Source organism: Protobothrops mucrosquamatus, unplaced genomic scaffold (assembly GCF_001527695.2).
Source record: "Protobothrops mucrosquamatus isolate PMUCROS unplaced genomic scaffold, P.Mucros_1.0 scaffold4166, whole genome shotgun sequence".
In the NCBI taxonomy this organism is placed as follows: domain Eukaryota; kingdom Metazoa; phylum Chordata; class Lepidosauria; order Squamata; family Viperidae; genus Protobothrops; species Protobothrops mucrosquamatus.
The window spans coordinates 57,916-73,429 of NW_015390092.1; the positions used below are offsets into that span (position 1 = coordinate 57,916).

Genomic DNA, 15,514 nt, shown 5'->3' on the forward strand with positions numbered 1-15,514 from the left:
AGACATTTCATTACCCAACTGAGTAGCATCATCAGTGCTAGAGGGGAGGGGAGGAGGAAGAGGAAGAGGAGAAGGACTCTGGGTCCATTCTGGTTTTCTTGAAAACATTCCATTACCCAGCTGAGTAACCTCATCAGGGCTCCGACGAGAGAACTCCTACTTGGCATTTTCAAGAGGACATCCCTATCTTAATGACTCATCTTCATTTCCGTTGGCAATCAGCCAGTCTTCGCCTCCGCTTACCTTCCAGAGGTTTTGTCCTACACCTCACCTTCCCTGATCATTGTGCTTGGAGGCTGGGGCTGATGGGGATTTGTGCCTAACAGCAACTGCAATCAAAGACAGTGGGTGTCAAAGATAGGTTGTCAAGATGATAGGTTGTTAAGATAATGTTCATATCCGAGGGTGGGGTAGGCAGAACCTGCCGGGCAGGCTAGGCTGCCGATGACTTTACCTGGGATGGATTCTTGATCTTCCTGCTACTCAGATTCCGATTGCCATCCTGCTGAACTGGGATAAATGGAGACAGGAGTCAAGATGCCGCTCTTCTTTCGGAAAAGGAAGGCGAGCAACGAAGCCCGGAAACGCCTAGAATATCAAATGTGTCTCGTAAGTCATGAGAAGACAACCAAGTCCTAAATAGCTGGCCCCACCACTCTATCAGAAAACTGCTTGGGTTGTAAGGTGGGTAGAAGGTGTTTCTCAGAAGCTTCCTGAGGGACCACAGTAGAAGAAGTCTTCTCTCGTCCTGCTCCTCTGAGGTGGGATAAAGCTCTTGGCAACCACAGTTGACCACTGCTCTCTTAAGTTACAACATCTCCCCAACCTTGTGACTTCTTCATCTCCCGTCATGGCTATGTAGAAGTTAATAGGCCGTGACTTCAAAGACCCCGAGGACCTGCTAACTAAGTAGGGTTTGTTTACTAGAAGATCCCAAGGAAACTACCGTAGAACACGTTCAGTTCTTCACACTTGGGAAATTCACCATATTGTTCAGTTCCACCTTTTTTCTAGCTGGCTTTTACCGTAACGGTAGAAGCTGAACGAAACACTAATTTGAGGTCAACTGAAATGATTCCCCCCCCCTTGATTTTTGCCGCCAATAATCTACCTATTATTTTCAACAGGCAAAGGAAGCGGGAGCAGATGATATTCTTGACATCTCCAGGTGTGAACTTTCTGAGGTAGGTTTTCTCCATTTCTAGTTCCTGGTGGGTTAGTCGCCCAAACGATGGCAACTGTTAGGATGGGAACTTTGTAGTCATACAGGTAGTCCTCAACTTACAACAGTTCGCTTAGTAACCGTTGGAAGTTACAACGGCTGTGAAAAAAGGGACTTGCGACTGTTCTTCACCCTTAAGACCGTTGCAGCCTCCCCAGGGTCACGTGATCGAAATTCAGACGCTTGGCAACTGACTCGTACTTATGGCGGTTGCAGTCATAAGGTCGTAAAACGGGGCAAAATTCACTTAAGAACTGTGTCGCTTAGCGACAGAAATGTTGGGCTCCGTTGTGGGCGTACGTCGAGTTATCTTTTTTTTTTCTTTTTAGCTTCCCTACGGTGCCTTTTCGACCTGCAAAGTATTGCAGAAGAAGGTAAGAAAGAAGCGCCGTTTCCATTTTGAAAAAGGACACTTCAGAGTTACTATGAGGAATTTCACCAAATACCTTGAATTTCATTAAAACGCTTCTAGAAAATTCTCTCCAGGGCCAGAAAGGAGTTCCTCAAATTCTCAAAATGGCGAGAAATCGGCTTTGTTCAATATTTCATCCACCCCGCCTGTTGCTTGCATTTAGATTCAGACTTCTCTTTGATCAGATATACTGCGTATCTCAAACTCTTCTATTAAATTCTTCCATTTGTACTTTCAGATAACCCAGTTTAACTGGTCTCTCATTTCCAGGTCAGCAAACAGCGCAGACCATAATCTAACTCAGTTTCCAGGGGAAGCACCTAAATAATACTTTATGGGCAGAAATGGTTTCTTAATCGGGGCGCATGTAGAGGGCATCGGGGACCCCCTTGAAGAACAAAAGGAAGAGCTGCCCAAAGATAAGAGGGGCTTAAACGCAAGCTTTAAAAAAAAAGTAATTGGAGAAAACAGACAAGCTCCTTCCTAATTGACATGAAGATAATTTAGAACATAGAATATATAATAATAGAGATGGAAGGGAACTTGGAGGTCATCTAGTCCAACCCCCTGCTCGAGCAGGAGATCCTATACCATTTCGGACAAATGCCTGCCCAGTCTCTTTTTGAAATTGAAGGAGTTTGATGCACATTTAGACATGCCAGATTTAGGCTTGCAGTGACCAATATGCCACTGAATTCTTGCCCTGGTCTACCTTCCATTGTGTGTTTATGTGACTCTGAGCTAGCCTTGATTCTTCTTAAGCCATATTTTGTCATGTATAAACCACAATAATTAGCTTCATATGCTTCCTAAACTCCTAAAACAAACTTTACAGGGGTCAGGAGGATGCATTCAATCCTCTAGCCCAATATGATGGTTTAATCCAGTGTGTGATCCAAATCATAATATCATTGTCCTGTTGTAATACCTTCTACGGTGTTTTTCTTTCAGGTGCTGATCGCTCACACCAATTTTTTGATGTCCCTCGTCCCCAAATCCTGCAGCCTCTCTAACCTTGTAACAATAAAGGTGATTCGCAGTCCTTTTCATCAACTATTGTGGAAGCTTGTAAAGATCCAGAATCGAAAGAACAAGCCGTTAAACATAGTTTAGAACTGCCTGTATTTTAACCACTTTTCAGGGGGGGGCAGTCCGAAGCTGCGGTGGTATTCTTGCATTCCCAGTTTCTGGATGACAATCCCATCACCCTTGGTGGTTCACCGTGGAGGCTGGCCAGAAGATTATTGGAACAACCTCTTGAGAGAGAGTGGATTGTTATGGATTTCTTTTTATCTCCTGTTCCAGGTTTTAGATCTCCATGATAACCAGCTGACCTCCCTTCCTGCCGATATCGGCCAGTTGATTTCTCTCCAGGTAAAGAAGTTGCGGATGCTCGGGAACTTTTGGCACTTTCAGGAACCAATGTGGCCCTTTCTATCCCTTTCGAGGTGATTCCACACTGGCACAAAGTCACGGACTGAGATTTATAGATCGCTCGGGGTTGACTCGGCAGCTTTAAGACGGGCATGTTGTCCCTTGACGCCGTTTCTGTTCTTCGTAGGTTTTGAATGTAGAAAAGAACGTTTTAAAAGCTCTTCCGGACTCGATTGGGGACCTTGTTCAGCTTCAGACGCTGAATTTGAAAGGTATGGCAAAACATTTGTCCGCGTGTATCTGGAAAGAACAACCGTTCTGGTTTTTAACTTACACTTTTTTGGGGGGGAGAAAAAGATGCAAGAAACAGTGGATTCAATTGAAAGTTTGCTGATAATGGTTCATTTTTTCCAGTTTAAAAATGTTAGAAGAAGACGTGGCCACCTTGAGTTTTGCATCCAAGGGATATAATCACTGGGCTTCCACCATAATTTAGCCTAGCAGGAATAAATTTTGCTTTGGAGGCCTAAGAAAGAGTTCCAAAATTGATTTTTGTTTCCCAAATGAAGGCAAACGTACACGTCCCAGGATAACGTCGCAGGATCCAATCTGGGTCGGTCACAGGATTCTTGTTTTGATTTTTGCTCGTTGCTTGAAGCCAGATCCAGTCACAGTTGATCCTCTGTGCTACAGCTGATAAAAGAATAAGATAATTTCAAAGCTGTACATTTGGTGACCGTTTCCATTAGCCATGGGGAAGTCCAAAGTGCACATTAGGGATCAACCAGTACAAACTACAGTTAAACTAAAACTAAAGCTGAAAGCCTCCAGAGGGCAGCTTGGTATAGTATAAACCAGGGGTCTTCAAACTTGGCAACTTTTAAGACTTGTGGACTTCAACTCCCAGAATTCCTTAGCCAGTTTGAAGACCCCTGGTATAACCAAACCCCTGCGTCTTGAGTGCATAAGTAATCAGAAGCCTTAAGAGCCCTGCTGATTATGAGTAAATAAAATCAAAATGCAGCTTAACAACTGTCTGAAGTTTCAAGAGTCAAACTGGAACAGATTCTCCATGCCTGCCAAATGTTTTTACTTTCTGCTTTCTGTTTTTTCCTTGCAGGCAACAAGCTCAAGCAACTGCCCTCCACCCTGGAGGGCCTGCGGAGTCTGCGAACATTGGACATCAGTGAAAATTCGGTCCAGGAGTTGCCGCAGACACTGGCTCACATCCGAACCTTGGAGGTAGCGTTACAAGCTTGGCTCGAAGTTGGCCTGTCCCTTAGGCCGTCGTTCTTACAAACGGTTCATTTAGTCGCAACGGCACTGAAAAAAGGGACCCAGGGCCGTTTCTCACACTTAATAACCGTTACAGCATCCCTGTGGTCACAGGATCAAAATTCAGACTCTTGGCAACTGACTTTACGACGGTTGCAGTGTCCCGGGGTCATGCGATCCCCTTTTGTGACCTTATTACGAGCAAAGCCAGTGAGGAAGACAGATCCATTTAACAACTGTCTTACTAACTTAACAGCTATAGCACGAATGGTCGTAAAATGGGGGCAAAACTCACTTAACAGATGTTTCAGCCACATAAAACTTGGGGCTGCCTTGTGTTCTCGTATATATCAAGGACCGCCTGTAAGTTACATCAGCAAGATTTCGGGTCCTGGCTTAATCCAGATTGACGGCAGCTCCGGTGTGTGTGTGTGTGTGTGTGTGTGTGTTCCTCTCTGGCAGACGCTGTCCCTGGATGCTTCAGGAATGGTTTACCCACCGGGTGAGGTCTGCAGCATTGGCACCGAGGCCATCCAGCAGTTCCTCTGTGACCGTAAGCAAAAGGGAGACTCTCGTTGCTTAGCAACGAAAAGTTTGGGCTCAATTGTTGGCCTACGTTGAGGGCTACCTGTATCGCACAGACCCATGTGACATTGTGATGTGTGGGTTTCCTTCCAGAACTGGGCACAAAATACAACCCTCCCTCTCAGTATTTACTCCCTGTGTTGGAAAGCGAAGGCGAGGAGACATCAGTGGATGGCGTCCGGAGAACAGCTGACAAATACATGGAAGATGAAGCCGAGTGGCAAGTGAGTGTTAACTCTTCCCAAAATATACAAGGATGCCTTTTTAGGAGATTTTTTTCCCTAAACTCACAGGAACCAGTTTTATGGACTGGCCTCCAGCCAGGGCGTTTCCCCGTAGAGCTTGTGTAGAACATCTACTTTCTGGCGAAGTCTACCCCAAAAAACAGTTGCTAGACAGAGACACAAAGGAAAGCGACCGGTTTTCTCTGAATTCTGTTCCCACGAGAACAGCGGGCGGAAGCAATAAAGTCATTGTGGTTATTTGCACAGTCAGCCAGATGTTTAGACTGGATTTGGCCTTTTTGTCCACCTATTGTCCACCTTCCCAAGAACCTGGGATAGGCAGATGTTGTTCTTTGATGGTGTTCAAGGACTGACGGCCGGATGTAAGCTGTTTCAAGTCAAGCTGCCTTTTGCAATGAACCAATGGGGATTTTTATTTTTTTGTCAATGCCACAGTGTCCAGTGTTGTTGTTATTACGGTTTGTTGCACAGTCAGCCAGATGTTTAGACTGGGTTTGGCATTTTTGTCTACCTGCTGACTCCTTCCCAAGGATCTGGGATAGGCAGATGTTGTTGTCTGATGGCATTAAAGGGATCGTCCCAGGATGTAAGCTGTTCCAAGCCAAGCTGCCTCTGGCAATTGACTAATAGGACGTTTGTCAATGCCGATAGTCAATTGCAAAATTGTTATGTATGAAACTTGCACACCGCTAGTCTCCCGATGACTTTTGGTGACTCACAACAATCAAAGAAATTACAATCAAAGGCTAAAGGCGGAGATGAATAGCCAGGACTTCCCAAGTCTTCTGAAGAAAAACAAAACCACACCATGTTTGCGTTCAGCTGCTGGTTAAAATCAGTCTTGCTTACTTCTCCGTTTACTTTCATTGCAGAACAAGTTTCTAGACTATGAGAAGCGAAAGGTAAGACGCCCGTGAGGTCTCCCTCCCTACTCCTCGTTGTGGGATTGGCCAACCTGTTCCATTCATCTGCTGATGGGAGGTGACATAAGGATTAAATCAGAGGTCCCCAACCTTTTGGGCACCAGGGACCGAAACGTGGAGAGAGGTTTTTCCACAGACTGGAGAGTGCGTGGTTTTGTGTGCTGCCTGCATCCCACAGATGGGGCTTTGCTTGTTTGTGCGGACCGGTTGCTGGTATGCCACAGCCCAGTACTGGTCTACAGACCAGGGGTTGGGGACCCCTGGATTAAAAAATAACCACTGTAGAAAATCAGATATTTTGCTTAGGATCACTTCCTGGTTCAAAAGGCCCTGTGGGTCAAAGGACAGGCACAGACTATCTTCTCTTCCAACTGTGTTTGAGAGAGAGAGAGAGGCCCTGAGCTGAATACGGCGAGATCAGGGTTATAAATCGGCAGAGGTCTCTGTTCACCTGATAGGAGCAGAAGATGCAGGAGAAGCTGGAATTTGAGCGTTGGCTGGATCTGGAGCAGAGAGAACAAGTCCACTTGATGCATCAAAGTCACGTCCAGAAAGGAGAATTTCTCCAAAGCATGAAAGAGGTATAGGGCATCTGCACCTCCAGTTTTTCCCCATTCCTACCACAGATACCTTCACGCCAGATCGTTGAAGCCTAGCAGTTGAATTGAGGACGTACCGCTGTAGACTTGATTGTGAGGAAGTGGGGCAGGAACGGGAGGAATTCCAGGCAGAAATAATTCACAGAGGAGAGAAGACAGCAATTTGCAGCTAGTCCTCAACTAACAGTTGAGCCAACCTTTCCGTTGCTAAGTAAGACAGCGGTTAAGTGAGTTTTGCCCCATTCTACGACTTTTCTTGCCAGATTTGTTTTAAGTGAATCACTCTGCTGGTAAGTTAGTAATATAGATGCTAAAGGAATCTGCTTCCCCTTTGACTTGGCTTGTTGGAAGGGGATCTGGCATTAGATTTGACACAAATCAGGCTGAATCTGAATTTCCTTGCCATGTGGCTTCAGCATCGGGAATGGCTTTCCCTCTCAAATTTCAGGAGCAGATGAAACTGGAGGAAGGCCTGACCCGCCATCAGCAGCGCCTGGGGACCGAGCGCTTGAAGCTGCTGGATCAGCTGAAGCAGATGGAGCAAGGGGTGGCCAGCAGGATCCAGAAACTGCTGGAAGATAACCAAAGGTAAGAGATCCGCTGAGCAGAAGAGGGGAAATCAGTTGGTGTCTGGAAGCCATAGAATCAATTCTACACCTTTGTAGATCGGAGGGGTGGGTTCAAGTAGTCCTCGACTCACCAGCAGCAGCAACAACACTTAGACTTATATACCGCTTCGTAGTGCTTTGCAGCCCGCTCTAAGCGGTTTATAGAGTTAGCATACCGCTCCTCAACAACCTGGGTCCTCATTTTACCGGCCTCGGAAGGATGGAAGGCTGAGTCAATCTTGAGCTGATCAGGATTGAACTGCTGGCAGTGGGCAGAGTCAGCCTGCAATACCGCAATTCTAACCACTGTGCCACCACGGCTCTTACGACTTAACAATTTACGACTACAATTGGGACCGGAACTTCTGTTGCTAAGCTGTCATTAAGTGAGCCATACCCAATTTTACAACCTTTGTGGCGTGGACGTGAAGCGAATCCAGCTTCACCCATCGATTTGCTTGTGGGAGGCCGGCTAAGAAGGTTTATCAATGTTGATCACGTGACATTGCACCGGTCGTAAATACGTGCCGGTTCCAAAGGCCCAAATTTTGATCAAGGGATCGATCACAGGATGCTGCAATGGTCAAGGACTGGTTGTAAGTTTTTTTTTCCAGTTCTGTTGTAACTTTGATTGGTTGTTAAATGAAGATCCAAGATCCAGACTTAGTAGTCCTTAGCAGAGCTGATCAGCATAAAGGCTGGATGGTGACTCTTTGTTTATTAAATCTTTCTAGGCAGAAACAAAGTTCTGAGATCTTGAAATCCCTCGAGAACGACCGGTGAGTTTCCTGCTTTTCTTGGCCACGGTTCGTTGCCTTCTCAATTGCTCCCAAACCAGGAATCCTGATTCACCAACCATCATAGCTGGTTCCAAATGAAGCAAACTGGGGGTGGATAAAACGTGACTCGGCCCGCAAGCTAGCAACCAAGACAATCTTTTCCTAAACTCTTGTGACTGAACAGCAAACCTTACAACCCTTTGGTGGGCCAATGCTCACCCCAAACATCTCCAGAAAAAAATACTCCAAAGTTTTCCACGGGGACAAGGAGACACCAACATCAGTGGGAGAGGGGAGGGGGGAAGGAAATCTGAAAATTGGGCATCCTGAGAATGTGTAGCCCAGCTTGAACCTCGCAAGTGGGGTGAAGGGAAAAAGATGGTGGAGATGGAACTCTTGAGAAAAGTTGAGGGGAACCGAAGGGCCTCTGACTTCTCTTGCATCTCTCCTAGGATCCGGATGGAGCAGCTGATGGCCATCACTCAGGAAGAAACGGAACAGCTGAGGAGGAAAGAAGTAGCCGGTAAGTACAGGGGTACCTTGGTACTCAACGGCTTTGAGAGTCATCGAAATTGGGACTCGGCTCATTTTGACGTGAACATTTTGCCTCGGTACTCCTCGTTCGTTTGGTACTCAACGCACAAGCTAGAACTTGTCGCTATCGGCTGCTTTGTGACTCACTACATTATTCCTTATGGGAAAAATTCATTTGCTTCTCATTGTTTTTGGTACTCATCACTCCTCCCCGGAAACAATTAACGATGAGTGCGGAGGTACCCCTGTGTGGCCGTTGATGGGGCTCAAATGCTTGCCCTGTCATCTCCATCTTGCTGTGTCATCGTCTTGGAGGGTTGAGGAGCTCAGCCCTTGCCAGAGAATCCCTGCTGGAGATGTGTGATCTGTTTTCTTTTATTCATTTTTTCCATGATTTAATCTGTGTCGCCTCTCTGTGGCTCACCACCATGAAAAACCAGAGCAAATATAAATAGAAACAGCCACCATACTAAAATAACTCTTTTTTAAAGTTTTTGTGGCACTGCAGGCATGGATTATACTTACCTGGCAACTGAAATTATGCCTTGTGTTTAAGGGTTAAAGTTAAGGCTATTAACTCTTCTTTTTTCCCCAATTTCCCTCTCCCAGCGGCCATGAAGCAGATGTTGTCTGAGACCTACAAGAACAGACTTCTTCAGGGGGCCTATGAGTCTCGCCGGCAGGACCTGGTCAACCAGACGTGTTCCAGGTACTGAAGAAGACGTGGATTGGGGGAATGTTATTTTCATGGGTGTGCCAGCCCAGTAAAGAGCCTGGGAAAACAACTGTAGGCACCCATCTCTCTGCAAGAACGTGGCAAGTTAGGCTAGCAGAGGAGGAACGCTGGGTCCAACCTTACGTAGCGTCAATTTGAACCTGATTCCCTCTGATTTTAATTTAATTCTCAGTCACAAGACTAGGGAAATCTCTCCCTTTGTGGAAGTTCTCCAGAACGTTGTGGAAGTTCTCCAGAACTTTGTGGGACCTGCTAGGTGAAGGAGTTGGGAACCTCCAGAAAAAGAGAGGAAAGCTGTTCCTAGAAGTCTACTTTCACCTGTGGTGAAGCATCTGAGCAATATAGGTCCTACTCCTTGTGGGAGAATCCAACTTTATCAGGTTCTGATGCCAGACTAGGAAGAGAACACTGCCTACCTGACCTCTTTGAAAAATCCAAAATACTTAAAACAATTTGAAGGAGACATAATTGGTAGTGTTGGCCTATGTTAACCCATAAATCCAAGTTCATAGACCATACTTGCTGTGTTCTCCTACGACTTGAGGCTCAAAGCAGTCAGGGCCCCTTTCCCCAAGAACTCTTCTCTTTCAGCCTTGCCAAGATGGATGAGAAGTTCCAGCAGATCCTGGCTTGGCAGCAGCTGGATCAGAACAAAGCCATCAGCCAGATCCTGCAGGAGGTATTATGGGGGGGTGGAAGGGTATTCATTCATGGTAGAAGGAATTAAGCAGAACCTTGACTAGGAGAACGAACCAATCTTGGAAGCCACCTTAATCATTGACCAAGCGTTGATTTCTCTGGATCAATGAAGAGGCAGGCAATGGATGTGCTTGAGATGCATTGGGCTACAATTCCTATCAGTACAGCCAATGGACAAAGACAATAGGCCCTGTAGTCAAAGTCTAGAAAGCTAGAAGATTCCTCCAGTGGACTCCAGCATCCAACGTTAGATGCTCTTCGGGCTTCAGGCTTTCCCAGCCATTGCTTAGAAGCTCCCTTCACCCTTGAAGTGATCTTAACGGGAATTTCTTTGGATCGCTAAAGCCAGAACTAAGCAAATTAGGCTTGAGGTTGTGTTGTCATACAAACATAGCTTTGAATCAAGCCTCAAATGGAGAGAAATCCGATGAGATTCTGTTAGATCCACTTAAAAACGGATCTGTATGTCTTAGAAACAAATGTCTTTGCACAGGTTCACAAGGCGAACTCTAGAGATGGGGGTCCTTGCCCTGTTGTTTGTCTCTTTAAAAAAGTCTAAAAAGAACCCCAGTTTATTTCTGGCCGAAGAGGGCAAAAGGTCACATTTTTGCCTCCCCGTGCCTTGTTTTAAGGCTTCCCACCTGGTTTGGCCTTTCTTGGAAACTCGATCCTGGACCTTGGTCTCCTTCCACAAAGCAGTTGTTCCGCTCTTGTGGTTTGACAACAAGACTCCAGGCTTTTGGAGGCTGTTGTCACATTAACTGACCTTTCTGGGGAATTCAGGTGGACTTCACACACTTGTGTTCTTTCTGCAAAGATCTTTGCTTTGGGAATATTCTGATAGTGGGACCCTGCGTTATTCATCTGTGCAATTGCAATTCTTTAAATTTGGTAACAAAAACGTAGCTTTTCCAAATCTATATCTATCTATCTATCTATCTATCTATCTATCTATCTATCTATCTATCTATCTATCTATCTATCTATCTATCTATCTATCATCTATCTATCTATCTATCTATCTATCTATCTATCTATCTCTATCTCTCTGTGTCTATTTATCTATCTGTGTCTGTCTATCTATCTATCTATCTATCTATCTATCTATCTATCTATCTATCTATCTATATCATCTATCTATCTATCTATCTCTGTCTATCTATCTCTATCTCTCTGTGTCTATTTATCTATCTATGTCTGTGTCTGTCCGTCCGTCCGTCCGTCCGTCCATCCATCCATCCATCCATCCATCTATCTATCTATCTATCTATCATCTATCTATCTATCTATCTATCTATCTATCTATCTATCTATCTATCTATCTATCTATCTATCTATCTATCTATCTATCAATCATCAGGCTTCCGGAAATCTTTAGAGTACCTAAATCAGTGTTTTGATCTATATCTGACTCTGCAATGTTGACGAGGATCATCCATTGCTTAAAGTCAAGTGTGTATTTTGCAAGTGGGTGGAATAGAGATCCCAGACTCAGTCAGTCTCACTTTTCTGTAAAAAAAAAAAGGTGCCAGGTAACATAGGTGAAAAAAGACCCACCCTTGTCTGCGAACTCTAGAGAGCTGCGACCACCGTGTAAATACAGCCCTGGATTAAATAGACTTGTCTAATGATGCAGAATTTTCACACTAGGGAGGAAGGACCTCGTAGCTTAGTGGGTAGGTCATCCTGGCTTGCTTCCATCCTGGAAAGCTTGCTGGAATGTTTTTGAGTTCATGGTTGGAGAAAGAGAATTAGGAGTGAGGGAAGAGAGATGGACAGACCGTTGGTCTCGGGTAATTTAAGGCAGCTTCCGATCCTCACAAGAACTCGGGTCTCCACCTTTTAGAGCGAGATGCAGAAGGCAGCCTTCGAAGCCCTCCAGGTGAAGCGAGACGTCATGCACTGCCAGATCAGAAACCAGGTGAGTGCCAAAGTTAAGACTTGGGAGGAGATGCAGGGGAGGGGGGAGGCCGCATCACTCATCCCTTCCTGAACTGGAAGACGTCTTTCTCAAACCTGGCCTGGGTACCCATCCTGGTCAGAAGAGGAGAACTTGGTAGCCGGGACAAGTCATGTTTTTTCTGGGCCAATCTACTATGCCTCCCCTCTGGGACGGCTTTGCTGCGCTCCTCCCACCCTTCCGACGGTCCATAAAAACCTCATCTCCATGGTTCTGTTTCCATGTGTTTGTCGTCATTTGTTTCTGTTGCTTGTCCGAGACTCATTTTGACCAACATTGACGCCCCCACCGCTTATGAACGCAGGATCACTGCCGGAGGGAACGGTTTGCCAGAGGCCCATAGATGGTAGAGTTTGCAATTTCTCCCACCTTGTTCCCCTGACTGCACCTTTTCTCCTTGTCTAGTGGGTTCCTCAGGCCTAACAGGTGGTGGACAAGGGTATTGGTGGACTCTCCTGTTCTCTGGTGGCTTCGCTGTGGCGCTACAAGCTCTGGCTCATCCCAAACCACATCCTGAGCCTTCCAGAGAGGCCACGGAAGCTTCAGAGCTCTCCCTTTTGAACGTCACGTCTTCCCAAAAAGAAGCTGGATATCCAGAGCTTGTAGCTTCCATTCATTTGACTCCACAAAGTATTCCAGATGTTTCAGGGTTGTACGGGGTGCTTCCCTGGCTGTCCTCACGTCTAGGGTGACATACGAAGAAGGAACGTGTCTGTGGGGATGCCCAGTCCTCCAGGTCAGGGCTGTCCCAAAGCTGCTTTCTCAAGACTTCCTTGTTTTTCTCTGAAGACCTTTTGCTTCTTCTCCTCCAAGAAGCTTCTTCAGCTCTGACTGGGTGGTGGGGCACCCATTTGCACCACTCAGGTGACCCTGAGGACACAGATAAACCTCCGGGTGGCCTCAGCAACTCTCTGAAAGAAGGCAAAACGACCAGCTGTCTGCAAGGAGTATAAATCCTTCCATTCCTCCACCATCCAGTCGGAGCTGAAGAAGCTTCTCGGAGGAGAATTCCCTGTCCAGTTTTGCCAGGAACTCTGAGCAGTTACCCAAATCTGTTTGGCTGAAGGAAGTGGAGTTCCTCTCCCCCCCCCCCCCCGGCCGCCCTCCAAAAAGGCCGGTGTGATTAGGAAACACACACACACACACACACACAACCACCCACTTCCCTTATTTCATCTTCTCCGTAGATTAAGTTAATAGAGAGAGAGTTACTCGTTGAGTGGGTCAACCTCAATTTCTCCGTCGTCGACCTGTGCCTCCGAGACGTCCATACAGTGGGGAAGGGGAAAAGTCTGGTCGTGGGGGAGGACGAACCGAGGGAGGAGGAGGAGGAGAAGGAGGAGGAGGGACTAGAGACGAAATCGTTGAACCTCTCCTTCCGAGTCACGTCAAAAGGGTCAGGGGGCAGAGGACCTTTTGCCCGACAGCCTCCTGCAAACGCTGCCAGGATTCTGGAGATCGGTCGGCCTAGAGATGTGGGAGGGGTTGAGCAAGAGGACCCTGTAAGAAGCCGGGCTGTGACTGTCAAGTCAGAAATCACAAGAGGGAATCGTGACACTAGTGGGTAGCAGGAAGTGGGTGGAAGGGAATGGAGGTCGTCCTTGACTCACGAACCGCAACGGAGCCCCAGATTGCTAGGCAAGGGGAATTTTGTCCCGGTTGACGACCTCTCTGGTCTCCGTTGTTAAGTGGATCGTTTTCATCGTTAAGCAAGTCGCTCGGTTGTTAAGCGAATCTGGCTTCCCGGTTGACTTGGCTCGTCGGAAAGTCGCAACCATCGCCAAGCATCCGAATTTTGAACACACAACCCTGGGGGATGCTGCCGCCATCGTGAGTGTGAAAATGGTCACCAGTCACTTTTTTCAGTAATTTAGAATGGTCACTAAAGGGACGGTCGTTAAGTCAAGGACCACCTGCGTAAGCTGGCTGAGCATTTCATATTTTCCCCCCTATGGTTTCTTTCTGGCTATTTTTGCTTCAGTGTGTGCTTATCCCACCCACCCCCTTTTACCAAAAGGACACCATTCCAGCTGGCTCATTCCATCTCTCCAGCTGCATGAATCCCGTACGGGCGCTAAAACCAAGGTTGCATGTCTTTTGGAAAAGAACTTTTGTGGGGGGGTTTTACAAAAAAGGATCCTTCGTTTCTAGTCCTCGTGGACATAGAACGCATCGCACAACGTTCTCTTTAAAACCAAAACAGGAAGGGAGCCTTTAAGAAGCTAACAAATCAGCGCCATGAAGATTCAAAGATTTATTATTATTATTATTATTGATGTTACTGTACCCTGCTGGCTGGAATTTCGGCAGCGAGGCTGAATTTGGGCAAACTCTGGGAGACAGCTGAGGACGGGGGGTGGTCCTGGCATGCTGTGGTCCACAGGGGTTGTGTGAAAAGTCACAAGAAGGCTCTGCTAGATGATGGAGTCTCAGGCTAATTGATAAGCAGGGGGCAGGGAACATTTTGAGCCTTGCCGAATTTTAACTTCCAACGGAAAGTGCCAAGTTTTAAAAATCGGGGAGAAAAAAGATGGGGGGCTGTGTTCCAGCCAGGGAAAGAAGGAAGGAAGGAAGGTTCAGTCTCCTTCTAAAACACACCCACAACCATGTTGTGTTGCAGGAAGCAATTGGAGAGCAACGGCGCACTTTGAGTTATCTGCTGCAGCAGCTGCTGAAGGAGAAAAAAGAGCGAGAAGAGGAACTGCAAGCCATTCTGGTAAAGGGCCTGGTGGGGGGGGGGGGGGGGGCAGCTTGCCTGCAGTACCTATTTATCTACTCGCACTTGCGTGCTTTCCAACTGCGAGGAGCTGGAGCAAGGGACGGGGGCTCGCCCCGTTGAGCGGCTCTTGGGTCTCAAACCTGGGTGGTCAGTTTTGCAGCTGACAACCTCAGCGTCTTTAACCACTGAGCCCTCACACACACACACACACACATATCCCTCTGTAGTTGTAGCTTTACAATAAACAAGAATGAGGGCATCTGTGGAGAACTTCACCTGCTTGGGGTCAACCTTACCAGGATGGATGAACCAAAGACTGGCCTTCGTTTAGGGCAGGGGTCCCCAACCCCCCGGTTCGTGGACCGGGACCGGTCTGCAGCGTGCCAGCAACCGGTCCACACAAACAAGCAAAGCCGCATCCGCGGGATGCAGGCAGCACACAAAACCACGTACTCTCCGGTCCATGAAAAAACCTCTCGTGGAATTGGTCCCTGGTGGCCAAAAGGTTGGGGACCTCTGGTTTAGGGCACGTTTGACCTGGTGGGATAGCCTCCAGCAGTTTGCCCCTGCGTGGTTCTCAGGCAGGTCAACCAAGGCTCAACCAGCTCTTAATGTTCTTTCTTTCTCTCTCCTTTTCCCAGAAAGAATTGGAGGCCAAGAGTGAGACGAAGCAGGAGAACTACTGGCTGATCCAGTACCAACGACTCTTAAATCAGAAGCCCCTCTCTCTCCGGTTGCAGGTGACTGGCGGCCAACAGGCAGAGAAAATCTCATTTATTTTCTTTCTCTCTCTCTCTCTCTCTCTCTCTCTCTCTCTCTCTCTCTCTCTCTCTCTCTCTCTCTC

The 15,514-nt window shown here is 46.9% G+C and overlaps 1 protein-coding gene across 2 annotated transcripts in view; it reads left to right on the top strand.

Moving 5' to 3' along the window:
* The first annotated feature begins 537 nt into the window (after window positions 1-537).
* LRSAM1 (leucine rich repeat and sterile alpha motif containing 1) overlaps window positions 538-15,514 on the top strand; it is an 18,348-nt gene continuing 3,371 nt past the window's right edge. The window contains exons 1-20 of one of the 2 annotated variants that reach the window (XM_015828029.1): window positions 538-609; window positions 1,128-1,184; window positions 1,552-1,596; window positions 2,586-2,663; window positions 2,940-3,008; window positions 3,196-3,280; window positions 4,129-4,250; window positions 4,746-4,836; window positions 4,962-5,092; window positions 5,986-6,015; window positions 6,495-6,617; window positions 7,084-7,223; window positions 7,978-8,022; window positions 8,475-8,545; window positions 9,166-9,265; window positions 9,884-9,971; window positions 11,838-11,912; window positions 13,139-13,165; window positions 14,518-14,667; window positions 15,312-15,410. In XM_015828029.1, the coding sequence (XP_015683515.1) occupies window positions 538-609; window positions 1,128-1,184; window positions 1,552-1,596; window positions 2,586-2,663; window positions 2,940-3,008; window positions 3,196-3,280; window positions 4,129-4,250; window positions 4,746-4,836; window positions 4,962-5,092; window positions 5,986-6,015; window positions 6,495-6,617; window positions 7,084-7,223; window positions 7,978-8,022; window positions 8,475-8,545; window positions 9,166-9,265; window positions 9,884-9,971; window positions 11,838-11,912; window positions 13,139-13,165; window positions 14,518-14,667; window positions 15,312-15,410 (1,698 nt within the window). The remainder of the gene's footprint in view (window positions 610-1,127; window positions 1,185-1,551; window positions 1,597-2,585; window positions 2,664-2,939; window positions 3,009-3,195; window positions 3,281-4,128; window positions 4,251-4,745; window positions 4,837-4,961; window positions 5,093-5,985; window positions 6,016-6,494; window positions 6,618-7,083; window positions 7,224-7,977; window positions 8,023-8,474; window positions 8,546-9,165; window positions 9,266-9,883; window positions 9,972-11,837; window positions 11,913-13,138; window positions 13,166-14,517; window positions 14,668-15,311; window positions 15,411-15,514) is intronic. The other variant, XM_015828030.1, reaches the window with a different exon arrangement.